This window comes from Camarhynchus parvulus, chromosome 1A, assembly GCF_901933205.1.
Source record: "Camarhynchus parvulus chromosome 1A, STF_HiC, whole genome shotgun sequence".
NCBI classification, from domain to species: domain Eukaryota; kingdom Metazoa; phylum Chordata; class Aves; order Passeriformes; family Thraupidae; genus Camarhynchus; species Camarhynchus parvulus.
The window spans coordinates 32,054,143-32,074,380 of NC_044586.1; the positions used below are offsets into that span (position 1 = coordinate 32,054,143).

The following is a 20,238-nucleotide window of genomic DNA, read 5'->3' on the forward strand; positions in this document are numbered from 1 at the left end:
AATTTTGGTATAGCATTACATGTGGTGCTTCTGATAGAATTAATAACATTACAGCGAAATACTGCTAAATCAGTCCCAAAATCATGAATATTATTGAAAGTGTGAGTGTGTTGGGCTGGAATGGTGGCGAAGTATAGAATTGACTGACCAAGAGTTCTTGGACGTGTACTTTTTGCTATGTGCCTCAGGCAAGAGAGTGGTGGTGAATAGAATTCCGTCCAGCTGGCACCTGATCATGAGTGGAATTCTCCAGGGTTCAGTGTTGGGGCCAGTCCTATTCAGTACTTTCCCATATGATCTGGCTGAGGGGATCTAGGACACCCTCAGTCAGTTTGCAAGTAACACCAAGTTCGACAGGAGTGTGTTGATCTGCTGAGGGCAGGAAGGCTCTGCAGGGGAGTCTGGACAGGCTGGATCAGTAGGCCAAGGCCAACTGGATATGGTTCAATAAGGCCAAGAACTGGGTCCTACACTTGGGTCCCAACAACCCCATGCAGTGCTACAGGCTGAGGACAGAATGGCTGGGAACTGCCCAAGGGATAATGCAGCTGGGAATGCTGGTGACAGTGGCTGAACATGAGCCAGCTGTGCCCAGGTGGCCGAGACAGCCAATGGCATCCTGGCCTGGGTCAGCAATAGTGTGGCCAGCAAGACCTGGGCAGGGATTGTCCCTGTACTTGGCACTGGTGAGGCCACACCTTGAGTCCTGTGTCTGGTTCTGGGCCCTTCACTGTAAGAAGGACATTGAGGTGCTGGAGAATGCCCAGTGAAGGGCAACAAGGCTGGGGAAGGGTCTGGAGCAGAAGTCCTGTGAGGAGTGGCTGAGGGAGCTGGGGTTGTTTAGCCTGGAGAAAAGGAGGCTCAGGAGAGACCTCTCTCCAGTTCCCCAAAATGAGGCTGTAGCCAGGTGGGGGTTGGTCTGTTCTCCCTGCTAACAGGGACTGGACAAAAGGAAACGGCTTCAGGCTGAGCCAGGGAGGTTCAGGTTGGACGTGAGGAAGAATTTTCTCACGGAAAAGGGTAGTTAAGCATTGGAACAGGCTGCCCAGAGAGTCTGTGGAGTCACCATCACTGGAAGCATGTAAGAAGCAACTGGACAGGACAGCTTTATGGTCATGGTGGTGCTCAGTCAAAGGTTGGACTCAGTGATCCAATTTGCATTGGAAAACACAGTGGAAGTGTTTTCCAATGCAAGTGATTTTATAGTGAAACAACAGAATAGTTTGCCCAGTTTTCTACAAAATGTCTTAATTCTCAACATTATTTATGCTCTTGACAGAAAATAGTGTTTTATTAGGAGTGGTTAGGCTACAGCATGTACCTTTGATATCCTCTGTGCAGTAAATACACTTCAAAGTGTCAAAGGGGAAATTGAGTGTATTGTGGAGGATGTGGCTGTTTACCTATGTACATTGAAAAAGTACAGTTTCCTTCTATAAAAGGAAACCAAGGAAGCCACATCAGCCCCCCTGGAAAACCACCTGTGGGGAAGGTTTCAGCCACTGCTAGGAGAATAACACTGGGGGATGTCCAGGTGATGATACATCAGTAGAGTTTCTTGACTGAAATGTCTTCACTCAAGATTGGAATAATAATTGGAAAAAATTATGAATTTGTATTGACCACGCAGAGGGGTTTGTATGACTGATGTAATACTTAGAGGACATTCCCTTACTCTTAAGTCATTACTTTTAATTAAGTTTACTTGACAACTAAAAAGAGTTATTTTTTTAATATTACTTTCATTAATTCGTTCATTCATTCGTGGTGAATCCACAGGGACAAAATTTACTATAATTAAGTCTAATAAGAACTTCCTTATGTTGTTGGTGTAGTAACTTGTTTCCAGTCACACTGTGTTGAAACAGTGATCCTGTATCTTAATATATTGTTTTGGGCTGAAGTCATTATTTTCAAAACATTGTAGCTGATGTTAAAGAAGAGAAAGAAGGAACAGTGACTTTGAGGAACACTGTTCTGATGCCTTTGATAACAAGGAAGCAAACCCAGAAGGCACCAAGTGCTGAAATAACTCCACTGTTTAGGGCACTCCAGACTTCTAGAGTGTTATGTTAACATCCTTGTAAATCATATTTTGTCAAGTGCATTCTAGCACATATTTATTTTCTTTTCCAGACATAACAAAATTGAAGCTTGACACAGTTCAGATAATACATACTGGTGGATAGCATGTGCATTTAACCTGATTAGTTGTATTTATTCACAGATTGTCATATGTTTTAATTAAATTATTCACCAATCCATCCTTTTTCTCTCTTTTTACCTTTCCCCACCTCAGAGTGAGAGCCTTTCAAGGTATGTGCAATTTAAACAAATTAATTAGAATTGTTACACTTTCTGTCCGCATGTTGTCATTTTAAGTTGTTTATGTACAAATTCAGCTTAAATCCAGTGGTTGGATTGAGCTTTCAAAAGCTGTGATGATACTTGTGTTTTGCATGAAGTATGATTGTGAAGCTACAGTCCTGCCATGTGTGGGTGGACTACTCCAGGTAGGGAAATATGTTGAACTCTGTATTTGTAGTGCACTGAAGGCAGGCTGGGTGTTTCATAGAACATAGTGGACACAGTCCTATGCCCTAACGATTTTTCAGCATGGACCCAGCTTTTACAAAGACAAGAGGTTCTTACTGCCTTTCTTTTAGAGTATCCTACTGAAAAATTTCTATGTAACCTCAAGAAAAATACTGTATCTGAAAAACATAATTCCTTAAGATTTGTTAAAAAGTAAATGCTGGAATATTGATAATGTAAAAAAAAAATCATTTCTTTTTGGGCCATTAGCTTTAATTATTGAATTTTATTATGTTCTGACTGGTGAAAATCTGTTAAATAAAACTACTCTAACACATGATTAGTGAAGATTGAACAGTGTGAAATTGCTCTTAACTTTATTAATACAGGCTTTTATTGAGTTAGTTATTAGGATAAAGACTGCTAAAGATTTGTTTCATCAGCTGTTTCTGTTGAAATACTAGAATTCACAACAAATAGTTTTGAAATCCTGGTTGCTGTAACAAAACCTAAAATTCATCTAGGCCATTCATCTAGCGTTTTTTAAAACACTTCAGTTAAACTAATGCACTTTTAAAAAAATGTTCTTTATAAATAAAATAAGAATTAAGCTATCTAAGCCATGTTTAAAGTATTTTAAGATGTGTAAATATTTGCTTGCATTAAATAATTTAATTACATTTAAAATATTTCTCTGCATGCATTACTCTGCAGACTGAACAATTTGAAAACATATTCACCCAGAATCTTGAAGTACTGGAAAATGTAAAAATGAAATTTGCGTCAAATTAGAAAATGGTAGTCTAACAAAAATACGTAATTGCATTTGGTTGTTTTCAGCTGAGTAGCAGCAAACTTAAAACATTTGATACAGTCAGGGGTCGCAGTTTGGCTGCAAAGGCAAAGAAAAACCAGAACTTTTCTTTTACAGATATGATACGGGATCGCTCAGCGTGTCTGCAGGTGATCGTTACGATTCAGCGCAGGGGCGATCAGGGTCACAGAGTTATCTTGAAGATCGAAAACCATACTGCAGTAGACTAGAAAAAGATGATAGCCCTGATTTTAAAAAGGTATCTGATTCAATAAGTTTGGTGCAAAAATAGGATTTCATTACTGCTTTTCTTCAATTGTGTGAAAGTAGTCTCACATTGCATCTGAAATGCTGTCTAAAGTAACTTAGCCAAATGGAGAAGCACAGCAACCACTACAGTGTACATATACATTATGAAACAGCTTCTGGCTTTTGTACTTTTCAAGGCAAGGGAGAAATCAGAGGAGCTGAGATACAGTCAAATTTTAAAAAATAATATGATAGTATTTATCATAAGAAAGTATCATTAAAACTGATGTATGCATATGTGAAGACTTTATTATGTGTTTGCCAGCTTACATACATATAAGGTAAAAATATGTTTAGATCTTGTTTTAAAATAGAGGAGGAGTTTGTTGAAAAGTTTACTGTGGTGGGGTAATCTGTGGAGTCTGAAGAAAAAAAGGTGGCTTAATTATGTGTAAGGTAAGTTGTGTGCTCCCTATACAAAGCTGTTTGTTTCTAAAAATATTTAGTAACAGTTCCTTACCGTGCTTGCTAATTTTAAACATCCTTATTTTACTTCTTAGACTGTTAATGTATTTGTTAATTTTACATGTGCTTCCATCATACTTCTGAGGTTTTTTGGCTAATCTCACTATTATCTGATTTTTTAACAAATATTTTCTCTTAGCTTTATGAACAGATTCTAGCTGAAAATGAAAAACTGAAAGCACAGTTACATGACACCAACATGGAACTTACAGATCTTAAGCTACAGTTGGAGAAGACCACTCAGGTTTGTAGAAAACAAAAAATGTACTTAACCAACAATGTAGATAATAAACCAGAAGCACCCCAGGCTATGGGCTGCTCTTTACTAGGCATCGGTTTTGTTTTTTATCCAAAGATGGGAATGGAGAATTTCTCTCTTTCTAAAGAGAAAAGCGTGCAGGATTCTGGTCTTCAGCTGTGAACAAAACATGTGAGACTGCTTTCTGCCTACTTAGGTAGTAGTGGTTCGTGCCAGCATGTATCTGTATGCAACTTTTTTGCAGGGTAGGAGTAAACACTTTCTACACTGTTAAGCTTATATTCAAACTGACAAGCGGGATCGCTGGCAAATTGACATAACCTGACAGTTCTTCCTGGCTGGTTAGATAGCTTTATCTTGGAAATGAAGAGCAAATAATGCATTCCTGTTACTAATAACTGCTGTCAGACAACAGTGCTCCATACAGTTTTACAAGACACATACACTGGAGTTAGATTTGTCTAAATTTGTCTACTCTTGCTGTAGAATGTTTCATATGGTCGGATCACATTTACCACAATTTACCTGTACTTAATTGTCTTTGATGCATACCCTGCAAATGTTAGTGAGGAACATTTAAAAGATGCCTGTTTTGTAATGCTTTTAGATAGAAATACTGTGTTTTTCCTGTTAGCCAAAGGCTGTGTAGTGATTAAGTAACAGGGATGGTCACAAAAGAAGTGCATGATAAATCCAGCTTATTCTTTATTTCTGTGTTACTTCCCTGAACACCCTTTAAAATGTTTTTGATTACATACTTCAGACAGAATACTAAAATGTCTAATTGGTCTTTTTCCTCAGTTCTGTGTTATGTCAAAGCACATGTCCATATCTTCATCAATTTTGTGTTTCAGAGACAAGAAAGATTTGCTGACAGATCACTCTTGGAAATGGAGAAAAGGGTGAGTTTCTGCCCTTTATTAAAAGAACTTTTCAATACTCTATTAAAAGAACTTTTCTGCCCTATTAAAAGAACTTCTAAATACTCCAAGCTTTGTTTTAGCTTGTTTTGCAACCCCTGATTTGGATATATTTTAGTAGGAACAGAAGCCTTTCTTATAATTTGCATTTTTTTAGAGGATTTGGGGATTTTAGGTTTCAAAGTGGCAATGAATGTGAGATGGGAGTTACTCTTAAGAATTGCCTTTAGTTTGCCTGTTCATTCATGATAACCAGTTTCTAAACTCTGCTGCCCTCCAGGGATCTGCCACTTGTTCCATCTCATCCAAAACAATGTTGGCATTCCAGAGGGTTAAGCAGATTCATTGTGTCTCATCTTTTAACACATTTCCAAGATTCAGAGAAGTTAATTTCCTCAGAGCTTTCCAGAGGCACCAATTATTTTTGGTAATGAGATAGCTATTTCTGCCTTGCAAACATGGGACTTTAAACCTGCTAATGATATAAAATTATTTTTATGCGCCTCTTTCCTTGCATTGTAGCTTTTTCCAGAGGAATATGATAATGGGGATGGGGAGAAAGTGGAAGAATGAGTAAGCAATGCAGGAAGAGAGGCATCAGAGTCAGAAACAATCCTAAATTGCATGGGAAAGAAGTCATGCAGTGAATTCATATGTGAGGTAGACTACAGGAATTATTTCAGAAGTTGGACACATGATAATTTTAGGCTGCAATTTCGTGCTAATTAAAATCCAGCCCTATAAAAGTTTAGTTTCACGGCAGTGTAAAGCAACTACATTGATTTTGTGGTGGTCTTGGCTTCCTTCATGACTCTGGACACCATGTGTTCTTTTCTTCTCCTGTGATCCTAGAGTGACACATTAGAGACAAACTGGAAAAAAAAATTAGACTTTGACAATAAGAAGTGATGTGGTAAACATTTATTAATCCCTGGTAAATTTCATAGTCACTAGCCTTTTGTATTGATTTTCCAATATTTTAGGTTTTAGTTATACAAAACAAGTTTTAGTTACACAAAACTGTGCAGTATATAAACAGATTTTTCAAAAGCACATGGAGATGTAGAAATACTCTCAGGCACTTCCTGACGTTTCATTATATTTATCTTAATAGTCTCTGCACTTTATTGCTACCATTTAGCATGTATTTTTCTCTTTAATTTTTTTGGCATCCTAGTGTGGACAGCGATTTCATCAGTAGAAAGGTTTCAGCAGCAGTTAATTGGTTTCCTGCTTGCTAGCATGGCCACAAAAGTGGACATTTATAATTTAATAGATGGAACTGCATCCATTACTGTGTGGGTTCATAGGTAATGCATGGAGTGCTGCATAGATAGACATTATTTCAGTGTTGAATTACTGCTTGGCTTTCTCCGAAAACAGGCCATTGCGTTACGACAACTGGCTTTTTTAGAAAGTCTTGCACTGTTTTTTTTAAGGTATTCAGTCCAACAGGAAAACGTCTTTCAGAAATGTTATTTTCCCTAAATGTATTAGTATTAAATCTAGTGGATAAAATAATTAACTTAGTGATGTAGGTATGTAACTTAGGTGCTGTATGGCTGAAACAGGGTTTACACAAAATTTGTACATCTAATCTTGTTTATAATTACACACTTCTTTTCAGATAGGAATTTAAATGAGAAATATATTTATGATTTTTTTTGTTGTTGTTGTTTAAATCTGAAGCTTCACGTTGAATGTGACTGAAGCAGGATTCTCAGCTGCTAGTCATCAATAGCTGATCTCTAGAAATAAGCTTATTGAATTCAGCATTAAAAAATAATTTTTTAAACGCCTTTTTAATGTGTAATGTAACAATAAAAATGTAAAAATTAAAAGAGATTGTCGAGCTTTTCTAAGTATACTTCTCGAAGTATGTGACTTCACTAAAATAAAGTAAAAACCTAAAGACTTTTATATAAATTACATAGAGAAGAGGGAAAAAGTAAAGTAGTGAGGAAAAATTGTAAGAAAAAAAAGGCCAGCAGAGAAAGAGCTGAAGGCATCTTTGGACTGTGATATTTTCCAGCTGAAACCTACCTTTTCAGTGAAGAAAATGAGAATATATATTAAGCCTAGATTTGCACAGTAGTAAAATTCAGAAAATACTGGCTTTGAATTTTATTTAAATTTGCCCTTCAGAAGTGGGTTTCCATGATGTGACTTGGTGATACACTGTAAATATTGTTCATTTGAAAACTGGTTACCAGAAAGGGGCTAATGGGGTACAGATGAGAGCACATGTGCAAGGTCCTAGCAACACATGGGCAAAAATGAGGGTTTCTTTAACAACCTGTCACTCTGCCGAATATGCAAACAGCCCTTTGCAGAATTCTGTATGATGTGGTAATAAGACTTGAAACCAAAACTTAAACTTAGAGGTTTCAGTCTGGATGAGAAATCAGAAAAATATAGGTACCTTTAAACAATATCTTTCCCAAATTTAGAATTCTTCAGCTGGAAATTTGAATTGTGGAGAGGTGTATTTCTTTGTATTATTGATTATACAAATATATGTAAGCACATACATCTGGTTTTACTTCTTAAAAATTGTATAGCGCTGGAGGGGTCAGTTTTTCATATTTGTATATCTGTGTATATCTGATTTTTTCCTTTTGTTTTTGTGAGTTACAAATGTTACTTGACAGATCTTACAGAGTTGAGGAAGTATATAATAAAATTTTAGTCCTCATAGATTTCACATGCTTTCTCTGAGTCCAGGAAATAATCAAATAATACTGGCAAATCTTCTCAGTGACACTGCAGTGCATTCTTTCATTGGCATCCCTCAAACCAGTTTCTAAAAGAGTAAGCACTTCAAGAAAAAGAGGAGCATAGCTTCAAATAATAGGAACAAAACAGTTCTACAAAGACTGTTATTCCTATACCAGTCTATTTGTTTCATTTGTATAATGCGAAGTATAAAAAGTCAGTTAAAGATTTTACTGAATTGGTTTTTATTGCTAATAGACAAGCTCAACGTGCTAGTTAAGCAAATGCTTCAAAAGGAGTAAGAATTTCTAGACACCTGGAATTTTGAAATTTGTTTGATTGTTCATCTCTTGGTAATAGAAAAAATTGTTGAATATTGCTTAATATAAGAACACATCATATATGTTTTTTTGTAAAACTAGTAGGTAACAGATAAAATTCTAAGTATTGTAAGACAGTGTGGGATTTTTATTAGTTAATTGCGTCCCGTTGACTCACTGGTACTTACACTCATTAGAGTCATTATAAAAAAAGTCTTATTTTGAAGGAGTTAAGTACATTAATTAGTAACAACTGCAGTAATATATTTATTACTTTGATAAAAATTAAAGTTGTTTGCTGTAATGGGAAAATGTTGGGGTATAACTGCACTGTGATTAAACTAAATTCAAATGATTTATATCTGAAAGGTTTCCGGCAAGAGTCAGTATCTACTGGGCGGTATGATCTAACCAAAGTTTTACACACTCAGTCAATGCTGCTTGCTGTTTGCATAACACTATTGTATGCAGATGCATATGTCCACTTCGCAATAATCTGTTGCTTTTGCCTCTCACCCTCTGGAAAAAAATCTGAATGTAGAGTACTGATAACTGCAGCTGCTTTTAAATGAGATACACTGCATTGTCTGACACAGGAAAGCAAGCAATCAAGCTATAAACCCCAAAGTCTATTGCATTAGCTGCTCATCTGTTAGATGTGTTGAAAAACAGGTTTAAACAAAATAAAAATGTATCTGCACTGCAGACTGCAGTGTAGTATAGAAAATCCTAAGCTAACTTTCCATAAGCTGGCTTGTTTTATAGTCTGTGCAATCAAGTTCATATACAAAGGATAATTTTTCCTGCTTCTCAGGTAAAAAGGGAAATAAAAGGAAAATTAAACTATACGAGAAATGCAGAAAATATTCAAGAAGCATTTTCTCAAGAAGCAGCTGATCTCATGTAACTAGATTTCTTTGGTACTGAGCTATGTCCTATAGTGTCAGTTGTATCAACTGTTGCAGTTTGGAGTGTGGACAGATCCCACTGAGCTGAGACAGATGTTTCAGCTAGCTTTGCCTGTGAAAGCTTATGCTTCTGTGCTTGTATCTTTTAATATTCTTGTTTCTGATAATTTTCTGCATTTCTTGGATATTAAGGTCTTACAAAAGCCTAGCTCATGAAAAATAAATCCAAACAAGTTGTATACTTAAAACCTTTCTAAATTGGTGAAAAGGAAGGGGTATTTTTTGTAGGACTTGATATGAATTTCTCTATCTCTTCCTCTTTGGATATTAAAATTCCATATTGACCAAATTTCTATGTATCACTGCCGTCACAAGTTTTCTGTCCACACTATGCTTTTGGTTGTATGATCTTTGAAACTTGAAGTATTTCACTGTTACCACAGTATTTACGAGCTATAATTTTTAAAACATTGTATTGTTCAGCATTAACACACATCTTCTGATTTAGGAAAGAAGAGCACTAGAAAGAAGGATATCTGAAATGGAAGAGGAACTGAAAGTAAGTGAATTAGTACACTATTAGTAACAAAGTGTATTACTATGTCAGTAAGACATGTAGTCTTACTGGTATTTATTATTATTATTGTTGTTGTTGTTGTTCGTAATTACCAGTATTACTGGTTTCTATAATTTCACTAGAAAATAACTAAGTTACAGCTGCATGTCAGAGTCACTCCTGTCACACAGCTTGTAGCAAAGCTGCGGTGCTGGCATAAGCAGCTGTATGGGTACGATTGCGAAGAAGGTGCTGAGTTCTAGGATTCTATAACGTGGCTAACATGAAACATTTGGAGGTGGTTAGAGTGAAGCATATCTTGAGCTAATCAAGATGGAATAGCAGTCTACAATTTTGATGTGATACTCATTAGTTTTATTTATTAATTACTATTATTAAAATCCATTATTATTAAATAGTGGTAGCATACACTTGTATAGATATTTAAGCGTTAAATGTTGTTTCAGTCCTTATCTCATGCTCTTTATTAATTAGATGGCATGTTACAATGTTGATAGAAAAACTTCTGTTTGTATAGTGTGAATCATGTTTTACTTAACAAAATGCAGTAGGTAGATTTGAGCTGTTGACGAGTGACGCTTACCATTTTGATTTCTGCTTTTTTCACCTATGTATAAAGTGAATCTCAGAAGCAATATTATTTTTTAAATAAATTACATTTCTGTTTGTTTGCATTTTTTAACCAGTCTTTATCAGTGTTAAAACCTCTGATATCATTAAGAAGGGTGAGAATTTGGGTGGGTTTATTTTCTATTATGTCCTTTTGTATAAACATTGGATATGGCCTACAAAATTCATAGAATTTAAGTGGAATGTGAAAATACCATTATTTTGACATTTGATATTTGTCAAATTTGTACTGCTTAATAAGAAGTTTCCTTTTAAGCTCATTTTTTAGCTCCCTCTGGTGCTGGGAAATGGCATAAACTTCCAAATACTTTTCATTAAAATACACGCACCAAGTTCTGTTGAAGTAATTGAAGCTGACAGGCAGAAGAGCAACTGTGATGCCTCTGGCTCCCTTGGATTCGGACCAAGAGAGTTTACTGTAAGGCAGGACACAAGGTCCGTGATTCTTTGAAGGGTCTGAAGAGTGAAATACAGAAAAAACAAACTATGATAGAGGAAAGTAATGGTCTGCCTAAGAATAGAAGACAGGATGTGAGCTTCTAGGGGAAGCAGGGCTTCTGATAAAAATAGAGAATACAGATATATTGCTTTTTCCAAAAGTTTGCTTTCAATAAGCAAGAAGTGAAAGTTTTGAATTAAATATTAAATATTCTTCCCAGTTTGTTGCACAGTTGTTTAAAAGTATCTGTTAAACGTGTCATTATGTACAGGGTTTTGAATAGGAGATTCAGTTTGTGCAATTAGGATGTTAAGTGAAGAATTCCAGGAATAGCTCTCATTGTTAATGCATCCTGAACTGTTTTGGAAAGCTGTGACTAATCACTACTGGTACTTAGATTGCTTTTCAAGAATGTGCCACTTGTTTGATGCTTTCCTTTCACAGCAGCTTATTTACTTTAAACAGGACTGTTTCTTCTAAGTTTTCTTTCAGTTCTGCTCATCTAATATACATGTGGATTTTTTTCTCATTTTCACTCCTATTTCTTTGATTCCTGCAGAAGCTGCAACAAATAAAGCAGATTCAATCTTTGAAACACATAAATGAGCGACTGGTGACTGAGAATAGGGCCTTGACCCGAGTGCTTGCCAAGTTGTCAGGGTCCTGTAGGCAACTGCGCTCTGTGGACTTGTAATTTCTTCCTTCTCCTTTGTTTAGCCAGGCAGGTGTTGACATTCAGTTTGTGCTTGGGCAGAATTTTACTATTAACACTTGTGTGTCAGAAACTGACTCGGTGTTGCTCGGTTCTGGAGGTGTGGCTACAGCTAAAGCATGGTGCCCAGTGTACAAGCAGGAGATGTTGCAGATGTGCTGGAGTGGTGTGGTATTGTCCCTGCTAGCACTGAAGCTTGTCCTTGAAAATAAATTGGCAAGGATCTAGGAGACCTTTGACATGTTAAAATCTTGGCAGCAACTGAAAGGATTTGGGTTTGCATGAGGATACACTAAAGTCAGTCTCTTGTTTTGATGTTTGTGTAAATGCTCAAGTAGATTTGCCTCTAGTTTCTAACAAATTAAAATTAAGATTTGAGCTTTCTTTCTGCAGTTTGGTTTAAGTGCATAGAGTTGATAAAAGTTTACCTTAACAAAAAAAGAGTGTTTGAGAACCAGTTTCAATACTGTGCATTCTTGAATGGCTGCATTAGCAACCATTTTTCTTACATTTGTGTATTTCAGTGTTTCAGAGGGGACCAAAGTATTGTTTTTTCAGAAATGTATTGGAATTTCAAGTTGATTACTGTTATTGATTTAACTTCCCATTTGGGTCTTGCCAATCCTTATTTTTACATAGACAATTTAAAACATGCGGTTCTAGCACAGAGTTAAGATCATTGATTTATATTGCTATACATATAGGCATCCCAGTGTGGATGAGAGTCCTACAGTGCATGGACTGTAAAATCACAGACACAAAACAAACTCTGCCTAGTGTGTCAGATTGGTTCAGATCCCTTCTGATAAGAGTATGAACTACTTTGAGTTTCATCTTGGAAAACAATGCTAGTCTCCTGTTCTTAGTGTTATTTCAGGGAGGTTACAGAAACCCATGGAAGGTTCAAAACTTACATAACGATAAAATGTGGTTGCATTCTATGCCAAATCTATATGCCTTTCTTCCTCTTAAATATAACAAGTGTCTAGGCTGGAGTTTACAGCAAGCTTTTAAGATGTGTAGTTGAAAAAAATAAGGCAGCCTTCTGCACAGTGACTCTTGCTAAACTGCTTCCTTTCATCTACCCCCCTTCCCACTTGGAAAGGAACGTGATGAGTGTGCATTCTGCTCAGAATCTGATCTCGGGTTTTCCCCACTAAGAGGCCTGAAATGAAGAGGTTTATCCTTTTGCTTGATGTCTTTCTGGAATTGGACTAACATTAAGATGTGGTGTTCCTCATCCAGGCCCTGCATTCTGCAATGCTCCCTTGTGTTAACCCTTACTGAGGAAGTGAAGTCAGCTCACTGACCTGGCTGAAAACAAATCACTTTGTTCATAATGGTACTTGATCCATCTCACCCCAGTATTGTTAGATCACTAAATTAACTGTGCAGAAAGCAGCAGGAGCACACTGCTGCATGAGGAGGGAGAGCAGCCCCTTTGGGGCTGTCCATCTTGCATCAGCTTCGGCAAACAATGTGGTTTTTCAACACAGCTGAGCTAATCTAATGACTGCTATCCGCATCTACACATCCATACTGTCTTTTTTTTTGCTAGCACTGGCATTCCTTTAACCATGGTAAGCCATTTGGGGTGTTAACCACAGAAAACCATTCAGTATTCCTCTCCATAGCAGGAGAGCAGAAGTTTTCAATGGCAGGTCGTTGTGGAGCTTGAGTAGCCTGACCAGCAAAAGAGAAGCAATGGTCACATATCCAGGGAGCCTTGACAGTATGGTGGTAGGTTAACAATAGCAGTGTGCCTGAGTAATCTGAGCAGGTACTTCAGCAGTTCATGAGCTTTTTGTAATCATTATTAACCAGGTTGTTTTGTATGTACAAACTGGTAAATCCTCCAGCAAACACAGACATGATGATTACTTTACAGATCTGAGATGGCTCCACATATGTCAGATGATTATTGAATCATGATTTGCTAAATGATAATACTGCAAAGTTACTAGCTAGTCATGGTACAGACAGACAAAACAGTGCATTTTTAATCGAATCTTAGCACAGGAAGATACTTTGCTATTTTAGTGAGAAGCAAATTGGAATTCAAAGTGCAGTGTGTTACTGTAATTTTATTGAATTTACTACAAAGGCCTTTTTTCCTCCCTCTTGACATTAAAGGTGTATGGTGTCACCTCACAAGAAGTTTGAGTACCCACAGAAATGCACTGCTCCAAGAGATTTGTTTAAAGTATGTGGGGATTAGTATAGATGAGAAGTGTAAGTATTTTAGGTTATGTGTGCTTATCCTTCCTGATGAATCTCCTGCTATTGACAGAACTGTAGAATTATTTCAATTGGAAAAGACCTCCAAAATCATCAACTCCAACCAGTACCCCAGTCCAACGACCCCTAAACCATGCCCTGTGTGCCACATCTACGCATCTTTTAAATACTGTCAGAGATAGTGACTCCACCACTTCCCTGAGCAGTTTTGCTTGACAACCATCTTGGTGAAGAATTTTTTCCTACTATGCAATATAAACATCTCCTAGTGCAACTCAATACCATTTTATCTTGTCATATAACCCTTTTGTCTCTTACAAGTCTTCCCCTATGCTCTAGTAGACTCACAACAAAAGAGAGTATTTCCTTAAGACCTATTCTACCTATTAATTGAATCAGGATTAAAATCTACCTGCAGACATTTGCAGATATGTAATGGTACTGATTATGTTAAAGCTCTAATTTTGAGCAGTGGATTTTGTTAAAGTAGTTCACCAGAAAATCTACCTCTCTGTGGGTCTGTCTCTATGTAATTAACCATTCTGGGCTGCAGCTCCCTCGCTGCTCAGTAAGTTGAAAGAGGACTGTGACATTCCTGGGTTTACTTTGAGGTTTCATTGGAATGCACACACAATGCTACTCAAGGTACCTATTTAACCAGTACAAAACCAGACTCCCTTGATTGCCTGTGCATGGCTAGATGAGGGTTGTTGTGGTTTCATCCAGTACCTTTGGTATGAAATCTGTAGCAGAATGGAAAGGAGGAAGAAAAGCTTTTGGTTTGTTTGCCTGAACAAATGGCTGTTCCATTATTTGTGGACACATGCGTGTTGTCTGGATATGACCCCTATCTTGGACAACAGTAGTTATTTTTTACAGCTTACACTTTAACAATAACAATAATGCTTGACAATTGCAAAAAGGTCACTCATGTTGCCCAATTTCAAACATATTTACCTAGTTTTTGAAAGTAATCAGCGTTTTACAGCTCCTTTTGTTCAGAGCACAGCTCTCACTTGGCTATAACGAAAGCTTCCCTGTGACTCTAAAGAGCTCAACTTCAGTGGCTTTCCCTCGGCCCATCCATAAAACAGAGTTGGAATCAAGGATACCTGAATGATTTTTGACTACTCTAATTGTAGAAACTACCTTTTTTCTTCTTATGATCTCCTGTCAACTTCCTTTCACATACTTTGGTATTTGCACGGAAATAAACTACAGGGAAATCTACAAGCTCAGTAGATTCACTTTGAAAGAGTGCAGTTCAGTGAAGTGAGTGTGGACAGGAGATGTAAAAATGAAAGCTCTAGTGCACAGTTAACTGACCCTGCATTTTTAAACTTACTAGTTCTTTCTATTCCATTATAATGTTCTGAATATAATGGGATTGAAAGTATAATTTTGCTTAAATAAAATGAAAATAAACAGTGCTAAAAAAATAATGAAGAAGAGGGTAACAGGTGTTAGGTAGGTTGGTAGCTGAACTTCCTGCATACACTTGCACTTAAGGTTACTGAGTAACCAGTGTCCAGGAATAGGTGTTACCTCCTGTGTGAAACCCCTGCTAGAATCCATAGAATTGAGCTGTGAGTGTGATAGGTCGTTTGTTATCAGTGTGTGAATGTAGATACAGAGAACTGCTGAGATAATTTCTTGTTTCTCTGGAAGCTGAATTCTCCCAGTACCAACTTCTATGCCCTGACTTGTCCTCCTTTCCTATCTGATCCTGTCCAACTCTCACCTCATTTGGCTTCTGCCTTGCAGCTTTTATGCTTGTGTGTCACCTATCTCCTTTGGCAGCCGTAACTTGCCGATCCCTAACCTGTCTGCCTGAGTGTGTAGCCTGGTATTGCTGTGATCTGTTTCAGTGATGTGATCTTGTGTGAACTATGCTATTCAGGGACATGATCTCAAATTACAGGATGTGTGCTTCAACATGATTTTGGAAGTGGTTGGAGGATTAATGCTATGAGCTAACAAGCTGAATCACACTGTATCTGATCAGGATGAAATCATCCAAGGGCACCGTGGTAGAGATGCTTAGCCACAGCATGTTTTTTTGAAACTCTGCAAGTGCAGTATAGACAAGCCTCTTTAAATTGTTGGTAGTTAATTTCCCTCTGCCCCCCTTCCTCCCCCCTGGAATTCGAAGTATTTCATTACTTTCCTCATGCTACTATAAATGCTTTTGTCAGAGGCTGGTCATCTGCACCACTGAGTTTTAGTGCATCTAGTCCAAGCAAATGAAAACTTCTAATCTCTAACCCTTAAATGTATCATGCTAAAAGGGGAGATTTTTCTGAACTGCTGATATGAAGTGTGAGAACTGCCAAGATAATTAAGCTGAATAAAGATTTTTACTCAGAGTCCTTGTCTAGTCTTGCTGCTTTTACTTGGGGTGTAACAGCAAATAACCACCGTGTTTCATTTTTCATAGATGCTACCAGACCTGAAGGCAGACAACCAGAGGCTAAAAGATGAAAATGGGGCCTTGATCAGAGTTATAAGCAAACTTTCCAAATAAAAGGTTTACTACAGCAGCAAGTAACAGTATTGCACATCACTAATAACTCCAGTGGACCATGGTATGGCAGTCACTGGAAGTGCGGGAAGATCCTTCGGAGACTGTCATTTTCAGATATCCTGCCAAACACCCTCTTACCTGTGTGTTTTTTTGTATCAAGATCATTGTTTCTGTTAAAATGCAGCTGCTGAGAAGATAAAATGACTGAGAAATCTTGTTTACAGCCACAGCATAATAAGGAAAGTATTCAAGGCCAGATACGCCTCAGATATTTAACCAGTAAGCCTTAGTTGTACATAAACACTTTACATCAACAAAAGCTTTCAGCTCTCACAGAAGACAGTTACTCAATAACATTTTTGTTGTGCCACAATTCCCATTTTTTTCCTATACTCAGTTTTTAAGTTTGGATTTTTTTTCCCTTCTAATTTTTCGTGTACCAGATTTTCTTGTACAGTGTTTTCACAGCTTTACCATTTGCAGAGACCACACACCCTTTTAAATTACATAATTTGTGTAGCTAACTAGAATTGTATTGTTCAACCACCTGGAACAGAGATGTTTGGTGGAACATTTGCTTTCACTGTTTGTGCAATATGCATTTACTTCCTATACAAAATGCTTTAAAAATCAGTTGAAACTAGAAATATTTTAAGAGTCCTGTTTTCTGCCTTTATTGGTCACTTTAAAAAAAAAAGAAAAAAAAAGAAGTTTGTAGTGAAAGACGTTAGATCCTGTAATCGTCACATTCATTTGAGCAGGTACTGAGTGATGCTGTATATATAAATGTGTACTGGTTTGATTTTTCAGACCACCACGTGGCATGCTTGAATATATTTCCCTATTGCAAATGTCTGTTAATGCAAATTAGGCTATCCAGAATAGTGTGTTTAACAAAGTTCGTTAATTTTTATGGTATAAAGAATTTAGACATTGTACATTGTATGGAGCCCTATCTTTACAAAAGGTCTAAACTATATAAAAACTTTATTATCTTTTTGTCCCATTTTTTTTCATTTGATAGTGTTCACCATAATAAAAAATGCATAAATATAACTGCTTCACTACATTTCACATACCTGTATTTATCTGAGTGCTGTCCAAAACTGTTGTGCTAGCCAAAGTAATGTACTAAATCATTTGAAAAGCATAACCCATTACACTCACAATAATGTTTATATGCACTGTTGTTGCCATGTGAGAAGGCATCCAATTTGATAACACCGTGTCAGACCATTTTATACATTTCAGTGGCCTTTAAAAACAAAAAAGTACTTAAGTGAAGATCGTTTTTGTTAGGAACAGCTTTTATATTTTCACTAAACCATTCAAAATATGACATCCTATTGGCACATAGTTTATTGCCTAAAACCACTGAACAGATCAGCCATTAAAACAAATTGTACATTGTAAAGCTTGTAGTAGCTATTGTATTATGGATTATATTGTATACTATATTAAATGTGAATTTGTACCCCTTCATTTAAAAAGGTTGTGTCCTACTGCCTACTTGGGGGGGAGGGAGGGTTAGCTTTACAGGGGTGGGATATGTTTTGGTAAGGAAGACGTGATGTCCTCTCTCTGTTGATTGGTTTTTTGAAGATGTAAGGTTATGCTCTTACTACCAAGCTCAGGATTTTTGATTTTAAAGGTACACGGATAGTTTGAGATATCTTATTGTAATTGATCTGTATGAGAGGTTGGGTCTGAACCATAGGGACTTCCATTGTCTTATGCTAACATAAAGAATTGAATGGCTGCAACATATTGAGTTCTGTTACAAGACAGTTAGGCATATTCTGGATTATATTTGGTAAAGTTTGGGTGCCTGTGAATGATTAAATACGTGTTTCTAATATTTTAGTGTTTTATATTTAGGTTATTTATTCTTTATATCTAAAAAATGAATGGCTACTGTGCTATATTGATTTTATTGGTAGTACTGAGCAGACCTTGTATCTGCATGAAACTAGTTGCAAAACCCACTATTTTGGAAAAAAATGTATTTTGACATATACAAATAAACTGAATACAAAATATTTTAAATGTGTGAAAGTTTTACTGATAAGACATTGAAATTTGTTATGAATTTAAACCATGTTATAAGTTTGCTATTTAAATTCTTTGGTGGGCATTTTTCATTCATTGCATTACTTGGATGCAAGGTTCAAGTACCTTTCAAAGATTGTAATCAGATTGTGATTATTTGCACATCATTGTACATGCACATCTGTAAATGCAACAGTAAAAATGCCATATTTATGCAATCTGTAACAACTTGGACAAATGTTTATATATTTTACATAAACCTGTCTGTGTGCAGAATGTGAGAACCATTTTTTACGTTATATTAACCTAATCTCACAAAGCAATTGCTAAACTTGTGTCATTGTCTTATTGTTCCTGATTGTGTTCAAGATCCATTACATCCTCAGAAAATCCAGCTACAACACAGTGAAAAATGGGTCATGGAAGACTATTTTATTATTTAGGAGACTGTTTGCATGTAAGAAGTATATTATTGCTGGCTGGTGACTCTGACAAGCTTCCTTAAATGACTAATGCCTTAAATGGTAATTCAGACCAGCAACTTAGATTTTCAGGGGACTTGTCACAGTATGGAGAGGGATCTCTGTGTCCACAATTAACGTCAGACACAGAGGCATGAAGTAGCTGGTGTGGAGAGTGAAGAGGCAAAGGGCCTGCCCAGAACCAGCTCCAGCCGTGGAGAGAACCATAACCTGGGGAGGAGGAATGAGTGCAGGACACTTGAGTGGGAGGAGAATGCAGGAAGCATGGCTACATAAGGACTGCCTGACCTTAATGGGTCCAAACAATAGCAGTTATCTAGAAGAAAAAACTCAGGAGCTGGAATTTCATTTCTTGTCCACCTTGTCTCCCTTGTAAACAATTTCCTCTCAGCTTTCCTAATTGCTACTTCATACTGCTTTACTGCTGTTTCCTTGCCAGATCCCCAAAAGCACCGTTACAATTCATAGCGTGCAGGTCAATGCATTTGTTTACTCAGCACCAAGTACAAAATGTGAATCTCAGAATTCTCTCATTTAGAAATACTGTCCTGGCTAAACTTGGGTTGTGCTCACATGAACATTAAACTGGTGTTAATCTTACCTGTCCAGGATTCCTAGCCACTGTTCATCTGCTGCCATAAGAGCAATTGGGTTGCCATACAAGGGTCCTCTCATTTCTGTTTTAGGAAGAGTAGTTACTTACATATGTTTTAGACAAGGAAAAAGACATGCTTTTGAGTTTCTGAAGATACCTGCCTTAGGAGATGTGTGCTGAGGGAGAAATTTTAATTATTTCACCTCTATCAGACTCAAATGGACTCCATCTGAGAAGGCTCCTATGACTGTTAGCTGGCATAACCACAAGGTTTATAGTCAAGAGTGATGACATAATGCCAAAATATAATGGTAGACAGGAAATCTACACCAAAAAAAGCAGGGGGTGAGGAAAAAGTATGCCATGATGTCAGACTAGGAAAGGCAGGACCATGTCAGAAAATGAATGGTTTGCATGGTGACTTTAGACTAAAATTGGCCCCAAGTCAAGAGTTCAAGGCCAGGCCCCATCTCATCCAAACTCCTGAACAGAGAAATGTCCAGTGCAGCCAACAGTATGAGTTATGGCTCACTGCTGACTCATAATACTGTTCAAAGGAGGTATTAATTTATTTCTAAATTGAGTATGAAATCATCATTACATTGACTTGATCTGGTGATCCTGGAAGTGTCTTGACTTCCTGCAGCTGGCATTTTACTCTTCTTTTATGACCATCTTGAGGTATTAGTCATCTCAGTAGCACACCAGCTCTTCAGGAAAGGAACATGGACCCTTTTGTCTCTGCCC

At 37.1% G+C, this 20,238-nt stretch overlaps 1 protein-coding gene across 2 annotated transcripts in view; it reads left to right on the forward strand.

The window, feature by feature from the left end:
* Positions 1-18,404, forward strand: part of PPP1R12A (protein phosphatase 1 regulatory subunit 12A) — a 113,609-nt gene extending 95,205 nt beyond the window's left edge. Inside the window, exons 20-25 of one of the 2 annotated variants that reach the window (XM_030960395.1) lie at positions 2,300-2,316; positions 3,467-3,608; positions 4,263-4,367; positions 5,237-5,284; positions 9,754-9,804; positions 16,279-18,404. In XM_030960395.1, coding sequence (XP_030816255.1) covers positions 2,300-2,316; positions 3,467-3,608; positions 4,263-4,367; positions 5,237-5,284; positions 9,754-9,804; positions 16,279-16,365 — 450 coding nt within the window. In that variant the 3' untranslated portion in view covers positions 16,366-18,404. Of the gene's footprint in view, positions 1-2,299; positions 2,317-3,466; positions 3,609-4,262; positions 4,368-5,236; positions 5,285-9,753; positions 9,805-11,450; positions 16,248-16,278 lie in introns of those variants that run through there. The other variant, XM_030960397.1, reaches the window with a different exon arrangement.
* Positions 18,405-20,238: the final 1,834 nt, after the last annotated feature.